Below are 10,000 nucleotides of genomic sequence, written 5' to 3' on the forward strand. Positions count from 1 at the left end.
TTCTCGGCATGGCAGCTAATGCCGAGCACATTCCTGGCGTGGCGCCACATTTGTCAGCTTGGGCCATGCGCAAGGCCCGCGCATAGGTGAACACAGCATGGATAGCTGGTTCCACGGATTGGTCCTGCACGAACTGGCGTCTCTTTTCTGCCTCGCTGAGTTGCACACAGTTGGGATAGGAGTTAAACGGCGCTTGTGTGACACCGGGTAGTCGGCACTTCCGGTAATTCATGTACCATTCTTGGAACCAGGGATTTTCGGTGCTCGGTGAACTTTCATTGATTCGCTTCCAGTGATCTTCAAATTCGACGATGAATCGTGAGCCAGTCAGGACCGCAACGACACCTCGTGGATACCTGGAGAACAGAAAGTATAAATTGACAATAAGCAACGAAAAATACAAGGATATTTAATCTGTTTATTTATTTATTTATTTATTTATTTATTACATTTTCACCCCAAACAAGGCACATTGCCACTTTGATGTAGGGGGCTACTATCAGGGACATAAGCTACAAGAGTTCTCTGTAGGGAGGTGGGCAGCAAGATGTCTGTTCATATTGCATGTCAGTACTGTTGGGGAGGCATGGGATCGTAAGGGAGTTCCAAAGTCTAGCAGTTCTGGGGAAGAAACTACTGGCGTAGAAAGCTTTCTTACATCTAGGGATCTCTACTGTGAAGGGGTGAGATTTAGCTGCTTGTTGGGTTTGTTGGGGTATTTACGTCGAGGGGGTACAAGTGCTTGCAGTTCGTCGGAGAATTCACCATTAAAATACTTGTAGGACAGGCAGAGGGATGCAACATTTCGTCGATGGGACAGAGGCTGAAGCTTAGATGACGGTTCAGGACCTATCAGGTTGGCGACTCTCTTTTAAATCCTGTCTAGGAGAGAGAGAGACTAGTAGCCGATGCATCAGCCCAAATATGACAACAATGCTCCATACATGGGCGAATGGTGGCCTTATAGAGATACAGGATACTTTCAAGCGTTAGTAGTTTTCTAGCATGGTAGAGAGAGCCTACCTTCTTTTCAGCAGCCTTGGCAATGCTCTCAATGAAACTGTTTCAACTCATGTTCTCTGTGAACGTTAGACCGAGGAGTTTAAAAGGAGTTTATGTCATGTAGGAAAACGGTGGATTGGGATGGTGACGTTACTACGTCTTGAATATTTTCTTTGTTTTTTTGTTTTGTTTTTGCACATCGCTCCAGACAAGGCGTGAAGCCACTTGATGTAAAGGGCTAACACAAATGAAAGATGATTATTGCAAAGACAGGAGATGCCTATTGAACTTAGTCTTGGAAAAAAAACAAGGTTATAAGTTGAAGGAAAACAGTCAGCAGGGAGAGAGTTCCACGAGACTGCAGTTATTGGAAATAAACTACTAAGAAGCTGTATTACAATGAGGTATCAGAACAGCAAATTGTTTACGCAGTTTATGACCCAATCTTCCGGCAAATTACGTTAGGATTTTGAAGATGCCGAAGTGATTATCCAATCAGTTGTTTCGATGAAAACATGAGATGTATTTAATCAAAAACGAAATTTTAAACCAAAAATGACTCCCCCCTTTTTCCCATGTTAAGAATGGCTTTCTCAATGACTAGATAAACGAGTCAAGCGATGTTTTTTTTGCACAGGCATAATCACTTATCAGACCCAGAGGCCACTCGAGGATAAGGGTTAAAGAGTATACAGTAACCAATTGGACAATATAGTAATCGTTAGTAATGGAAATTCGGTAATTTTTTTTAACTTAAGTGGAACGGCTCACCAAGAACTTGTTTACGTTGGACTTGAAGACAACCATATTGTAGTCAGCTGGAAAGCAGGCAAACGAAAGACAGTTCCACAGGCGTGCAGTGCTAAGAAAGAAACTTTGTTCATGGAATCTACGTTTAGGTAGCAAAGTGGAATAAAGGAAGAAAAGGAAGATATCAGCCAATTCAGAAGTATTCGTAGCTTAAACCGGAAATGGCCGAAGTATGACGAAGACTCAACTTCCGATCGCATTATATTTCCTCTGTCAAATTGGCATAAAAAAATTTAATCAATCCTCATCGATGCAATGTTATGTCCTACGTTTTTTTTTTTTTTTTTTTTTACAAATACTTCTAAGAATGTGCTCCAGTTCCACTAAAAAAAAAGATACTTCCGATGAAAAATTTAACTCTATACTCCAATAATTTTTTTTTGGGGGGGGGGCATTGATATTGATATTAACAACTCTTATTTCTATTTATTTAAAAAGAAAATACAACTTTGTTATATATGGATCGTGGAATCGCATTCACCAGCAAAAGATCTTGTTAATCATGCAGATATTCTACATGATTTATACTTGCGTAATATTTGCGTAAAAAATCTCTTTCTATATATATTTATGCATGTGTATATATATTTATTTAAAAATTTTGCCACCAAACTCCTCTGTCAGGTTTTGGTCTACAGACATGAAATCTAATATATAAAATCGGTGCAAAAATGTGAAAATTATCAAATGAAATTTGCCAGGTGAAGGTCGAACAACGGCATTACGAATACACATGGATTACATAATAGCTATTGGTTCATATTTTAATTTTTAGCCCTGCAGCAAACATGTCTTCATAGTTCAGGTATTAACGCCAAAGGAAAAAAGTAAATCGTAAGCTAAACGTTTTGGTTTCGATTCTCGGTGGTGGCGCACTAGTCATTTTTTATTTATTTATTTATTCATTTTTTTAATCATTACTATATATTGGGTCCAATATGATATAATAATAAATACAAAATCTGCATTAATCAAAATATCATATTTAAGCGTATTTTACGACCGGGCAATGCTGAACAGCCTGCTAGTATCTATATAATATTCTGTTTGTTTTTCGCTTAGTGTCGCTTTTGAAATAAAAATAAAATAATAAAATTTTTGAAGGTCAAAGCCGAGAAATATTTTCTTTTAAATATATGTATTTATATATATATATGTGTGTGTGCGCGTGCGTGTGTGTGTGCGTGTGTGTGTGTGCGTGTGTGTGCGCGTGTGTGTGTGTGTGTGTGTGTGTGTGTGTGTGTGTGTGTGTGTGTGTGTGTGTGTGTGTGTGTGTGTGTGTGTGTGTGCGCGCGCGCACAATCAGGATAACAAAATTCGGTTTTGTCTTGACTGGACTGGCTGTTTGTTTGAGAACGTACAACTACCACTTACTTGATATTAAAAAAAATACCTTCAAAATTAAATAGAACAAAACCCTAACCCTAACCTGGACTTATCAAATGCATATCTATGAATACCATTGAATGTAAAAAAAAATGCTAACAATAAACACACACAATGTTGTCATTTAGGTCCACCTGTTGTATTTAACTAACAGGCCACCAAGCCAGTGACAAGTTAGTTGGACAGATAAATAAATAAATTGAACTTGGGGAGAGATATGGTTACGAAAAGGAAGAAGAGGTCCACAATAAAAGAGAAAGAATAACTACAAAAAGATAAAGGGAGGAATTTCTGATTTGATAAAAAACGATAGACTTAATTTTGTATTAAGAACAATTTCCCCCGGAAAATTTCAACGAATAATGGACGTCATGTTGAACGACTTCCGGTTTATAGCATATATATTTTTTTAGGAAATTTGGATGATATTTTGATTCAAAAGTTATAAATTGAGATAAAAACGCTTCTGAACTCGATACAAAGTGGCAAAAAAGTGGGCCCTTCAAGAGCCCAATCAAGATGAAGAATTTGCAAGGTTCGTTGACAAAAAAAAGTCTGCCCTATTGGAGGATGCCCTTTTCTCTTCCCTGAAACCTCTCTCCCACAGAAGAGACGTTGCGAACCTGCCGCTGTTTTATCGTTATTTCCATGGAAAAGTGCTCGTCTGAGCTCCAATCTCTGCCCTCCTCGCCAATCTTTCACAAAAAAAACACCAGTCTAGCTGAAACAACTGTTAGTAATTTTCCCCACTCTTTATCTGTGCCTAAATCCAAACGTAAATTCCATGAACAAAGCCTCTTTCTTAGAACTGCGCGCCTGTATAACTCTCTTCCGTTTGTCTGTTTCTCACCTGACTACAACTGTGATGTCTTCAAGTCCAACATAAACAAATTCCTGATAAACTGCCCCCTTAAGTAAGACACTTTATCAGATCTCCATTGCTAACGATTATTACGATATTGTCCCGTTGATTACTGTACACGCAATAACCCTTATCCCCGAGTGGTTTCAGGGCCTTGATAAGTGGTGACTACCATGTAAAAAAAAATTGTTTATTTTTAGAGACCATCACTAGAACGTACGATTAATTGTTCTTATTATTATCTTTGATAAGGAATGGTCCTTACGTACAAACTTTCACAAAAACACTCGTCTAGCAACAACCACTACCAACAATCTCCCCTACTCTCTATCTGTACCTAAATCTGGACGCAGATTCCATGAACAAAGTTTATTTCTTAGAATTACCCGCCTGTGAAACTTTGTCCCGCTGGTATGCTTTCCAGCTGACGACAACATGATCGTTTTCTTCGTTTCTTTGCATGTACAGGATATATAATGTTTGTAGATAACAGGATCTTTGTATATACAGGATATATGATGCGTGTAGATACCAGTTTCTTTGTATATACAGGATATATGATGCGTTTAGATACCATTTCTTTATATATACAGGATACATAATGCGTGTAGATAACAGGTTCTTTGTATATACAGGATATATAATGTGTTTAGATAACAGGTTATTTGTATATACAGGATATATAATACGTGTAGATAACAGGTTCTTTGTATATACAGGATATATAATGCGTGTAGATAACAGTTTCTTTATATATACAGGATATATGATGCGTTTAGATAACAGTTTCTTTATATATACAGGATATATGATGCGTGTAGATAACAGTTTCTTTATATATACAGGATATATAATGCGTGTAGATAACAGTTTCTTTATATATACAGGATATATAATGTGTGTAGATAACAGTTTCTTTACATATACAGGATATATAATGTGTGTAGATAACAGTTTCTTTGTATATACAGGATATATAATGTGTGTAGATAACAGTTTCTTTATATATACAGGATATATAATGCGTGTAGATAACAGTTTCTTTATATATACAGGATATATGATGTGTGTAGATAACAGTTTCTTTATATATACAGGATATATAATGTGTGTAGATAACAGTTTCTTTATATATACAGGATATATTATGCGTTTAGATAACAGTTTCTTTATATATACAGGATATATGATGCGTGTAGATAACAGTTTCTTTATATATACAGGATATATAATGCGTGTAGATAACAGTTTCTTTATATATACAGGATATATAATGTGTGTAGATAACAGTTTCTTTATATATACAGGATACATAATGCGTTTAGATAACAGTTTCTTTATATATACAGGATATATGATGCGTTTAGATAACAGTTTCTTTATATATACAGGATATATACTGTGTTTAGATAACAGGTTCTTTATATATACAGGATATATGATGCGTTTAGATGACAGTTTCTTTATATATACAGGATACATAATACGTTAAGATAACAGTTTCTTTATATATACAGGATATATAATGTGTGTAGATAACAGTTTCTTTATATATACAGGATATATGATGCGTGTAGATAACAGTTTCTTTATATATACAGGATATATAATGCGTTTAGATAACAGTTTCTTTATAAATACAGGATATATAATGTGTTTAGATAACAGTTTTTTTATATATACAGGATATATAATGTGTTTAGATAACAGTTTCTTTATATATACAGGATATATGATGCGTTTAGATAACAGTTTCTTTATATATACAGGATATATGATGCGTTTAGATAACAGTTTCTTTATATATACAGGATATATGATGCGTTTAGATAACAGTTTCTTTATATATACAGGATATATAATGTGTTTAGATAACAGTTTCTTTATATATACAGGATACATAATGCGTTTAGATAACAGTTTCTTTATATATACAGGATATATAATGTGTTTAGATAACAGTTTCTTTATATATACAGGATATATAATGCGTTTAGATAACAGGTTCTTTATATATACAGGATATACGATGTGTTTAGATAACAGGTTCTTTATATATACAGTATATATGATGCGTTTAGATAACAGTTTCTTTATATATACAGGATATATGATGCGTTTAGATAACAGTTTCTTTATATATACAGGATATATAATGTGTTTAGATAACAGTTTCTTTATATATACAGGATACATAATGCGTTTAGATAACAGTTTCTTTATATATACAGGATATATAATGTGTTTAGATAACAGTTTCTTTATATATACAGGATATATGATGCGTTTAGATAACAGTTTCTTTATATATACAGGATGTATGATGCGTTTAGATAACAGTTTCTTTATATATACAGGATATATGATGCGTTTAGATAACAGTTTCTTTATATATACAGGATATATAATGTGTTTAGATAACAGTTTCTTTATATATACAGGATACATAATGCGTTTAGATAACAGTTTCTTTATATATACAGGATATATAATGTGTTTAGATAACAGTTTCTTTATATATACAGGATATATAATGCGTTTAGATAACAGGTTCTTTATATATACAGGATATATGATGCGTTTAGATAACAGTTTCTTTATATATACAGGATATATAATGCGTGTAGATAACAGTTTCTTTATATATACAGGATACATAATGCGTTTAGATAACAGGTTCTTTATATATACAGGATATATGATGTGTTTAGATAACAGGTTCTTTATATATACAGGATACATAATACGTTTAGATAACAGTTTCTTTATATATACAGGATATATAATGTGTGTAGATAACAGTTTCTTTATATATACAGCATATATAATGTGTGTAGATAACAGTTTCTTTATATATACAGGATATATGATGCGTGTAGATAACAGTTTCTTTATATATACAGGATATATAATGCGTTTAGATAACAGTTTCTTTATATATACAGGATATATAATGTGTTTAGATAACAGTTTCTTTATATATACAGGATATATAATGTGTTTAGATAACAGTTTCTTTATATATACAGGATATATGATGCGTTTAGATAACAGTTTCTTTATATATACAGGATATATGATGCGTTTAGATAACAGTTTCTTTATATATACAGGATATATGATGCGTTTAGATAACAGGTTCTTTATATATACAGGATATATGATGCGTTTAGATAACAGTTTATTTATATATACAGGATACATAATACGTTTAGATAACAGTTTCTTTATATATACAGGATATATAATGTGTGTAGATAACAGTTTCTTTATATATACAGGATATATGATGCGTGTAGATAACAGTTTCTTTATATATACAGGATATATAATGTGTTTAGATAACAGTTTCTTTATATATACAGGATACATAATGCGTTTAGATAACAGTTTATTTATATATACAGGATATATAATGTGTTTAGATAACAGTTTCTTTATATATACAGGATACATAATGCGTTTAGATAACAGTTTCTTTATATATACAGGATATATAATGTGTTTAGATAACAGTTTCTTTATATATACAGGATATATGATGCGTTTAGATAACAGTTTCTTTGTATATACAGGATACATAATGCGTTTAGATAACAAGTTTATTTATATATACAGGATATATGATGCGTTTAGATAACAGTTTCTTTATATATACAGGATACATAATGCGTTTAGATAACAAGTTTATTTATATATACAGGATACATAATGCGTTTAGATAACAGTTTCTTTATATATACAGGATATATAATGCGTGTAGATAACAGTTTCTTTATATATACAGGATACATAATGCGTTTAGATAACATTTCTTTATATATACAGGATATATGATGTGTTTAGATAACAGGTTCTTTATATATACAGGATACATAATACGTTTAGATAACAGTTTCTTTATATATACAGGATATATAATGTGTGTAGATAACAGTTTCTTTATATATACAGGATATATGATGCGTGTAGATAACAGTTTCTTTATATATACAGGATATATAATGCGTTTAGATAACAGGTTCTTTATATATACAGGATATATAATGTGTTTAGATAACAGTTTCTTTATATATACAGGATATATAATGTGTTTAGATAACAGTTTCTTTATATATACAGGATATATGATGCGTTTAGATAACAGTTTCTTTATATATACAGGATATATGATGCGTTTAGATTACAGTTTCTTTATATATACAGGATATATGATGCGTTTAGATAACAGTTTCTTTATATATACAGGATATATAATGCGTTTAGATAACAGTTTCTTTATATATACCGGATACATAATGCGTTTAGATAACAGGTTCTTTATATATACAGGATATATAATGTGTTTAGATAACAGTTTCTTTATATATACAGGATAGATAATGCGTTTAGATAACAGTTTCTTTATATATACAGGATATATAATACGTTTAGATAACAGTTTCTTTATATATACAGGATATATAATGTGTTTAGATAACAGTTTATTTGTATGTAAAGTGTATTTACGAGCATAAGCGAGCAACTACGGAGCGTCGCACACTGAGACACCAACGAACGGCCACTCACCGTCAAACCCCAAATTCTGTCTTCCTGTGCTCTATCTGTGCAGAGCAATGTAGATCATGCATCGGGCTTTCCAATCATCAACGGAGTCACAGAGTCAATTAAAAAAAATGATGAAGAAGACGTCCTCGTCCACATGGATAGATTACCATAACTAATTAACATTGTTTCCAGATGCTAAAAAATGTTCTAGCTTAGTGGTGTTCTAGCTTAGTGGTGACGGTGGTTAAGTGGTTAACGACGCGGATTGGAAATCGGGATGTTCATAGAAACACTTTCAACACTTATGCCTTACTGCCACGGAACAACATTTTTTTTTTAGTTTCATGTTGAAGATCGTAGAACAGGGGGAGACAATACAGTTTAAAAACTGGTGTTAAATATTGACAGGCAATGCTGAAAGGTAGCTGGTCGATGATTATTATGATTACTTAAGCCTAAAACTTTTGTCATCTAAAAAATGTTTTAGAATAATCAAAATATTTAGAATAAATATTTATTTACATTGATTTAGTAATGTTAACTTAAAAATGTTTTCATAACAATTTAGTTTACAACTTAGAAAGACGGACATGTAAAAACATTAGAAAATATTAATTGCAGAAATTTAAATGTAATGTGAACAAACATCTCGCTGTATAACTCCCTATTTAGTATGCCCCCTTATAATTCCGGCCCTTAATCCACAGTAGCCCTCCTACGTTTCAATAGGAATGTGCCTTGTTTTAAATAAATAGAAGTATAACATAAATACACCTTGCTCTTTATTATAGAGCGAAGGATGGTACTTACTTATTATTAGGGAATGTGTTTGCGAGCGACAGGGAGCTGGTAACAATCCATTGTAAATCGGCTGCCCCTGGGTGGTTATTGGCCGTGTTGAACAGACTCTGCAGGACGGTACCCGTGCCCAGGTAGATGACCCCGGTTGTGCCTTTGGATTTCACCTGGTCAAGGACTTTCTTCATGGTCGCGTCGCTTGTGTCCGTGCTGGACATTGCCACGCCGGTCGTCAGACATATCCCTTTTCCTGTCACCCGCTCACGGAGTTCCATAAATGAGTCCATTCCACCAATGTCGTCTGTATAGACGACCGTGACAAAATTCCAGTTCAGTTTCTGTAAAACCTCAACTAAAACCTGGAATTAAAGGTGTATAACAAAAGAGTTTTGTCAAATAAAACATCATTTATGGCGATATGAAAGATTTTCGGTGAGTTTTGTAAAAAAAAAAAAAAAAAAAAAAACACGTCTCTGTTCGACCGCGTTTATATTTGAATAATAAGTTCACTTTTCGTAAATGAAAACTACTTTAAAAATATACATATTACATTACTAGCAAAGATACCCACGCTTCGCGAGGGACTTCGCTGAA

At 33.1% G+C, this 10,000-nt stretch overlaps 1 protein-coding gene across 1 annotated transcript in view; it reads right to left on the minus strand.

The window, feature by feature from the left end:
• LOC145274809 (uncharacterized) overlaps window positions 1-10,000 on the minus strand; it is a gene marked incomplete at both ends in the record, with an annotated part of 35,407 nt that overhangs the window by 19,997 nt on the left and 5,410 nt on the right. Inside the window, 2 exons of the mRNA XM_080127484.1 lie at window positions 1-356; window positions 9,419-9,765. The exon at window positions 1-356 is cut by the window's left edge and continues 212 nt beyond it. Coding sequence (XP_079983610.1) covers window positions 1-356; window positions 9,419-9,765 — 703 coding nt within the window. The remainder of the gene's footprint in view (window positions 357-9,418; window positions 9,766-10,000) is intronic.

Source organism: Euprymna scolopes, unplaced genomic scaffold, assembly GCF_053919585.1.
Source record: "Euprymna scolopes isolate OS-2025 unplaced genomic scaffold, ASM5391958v1 sca464, whole genome shotgun sequence".
Classification (NCBI taxonomy): Eukaryota; Metazoa; Mollusca; class Cephalopoda; order Sepiida; family Sepiolidae; genus Euprymna; species Euprymna scolopes.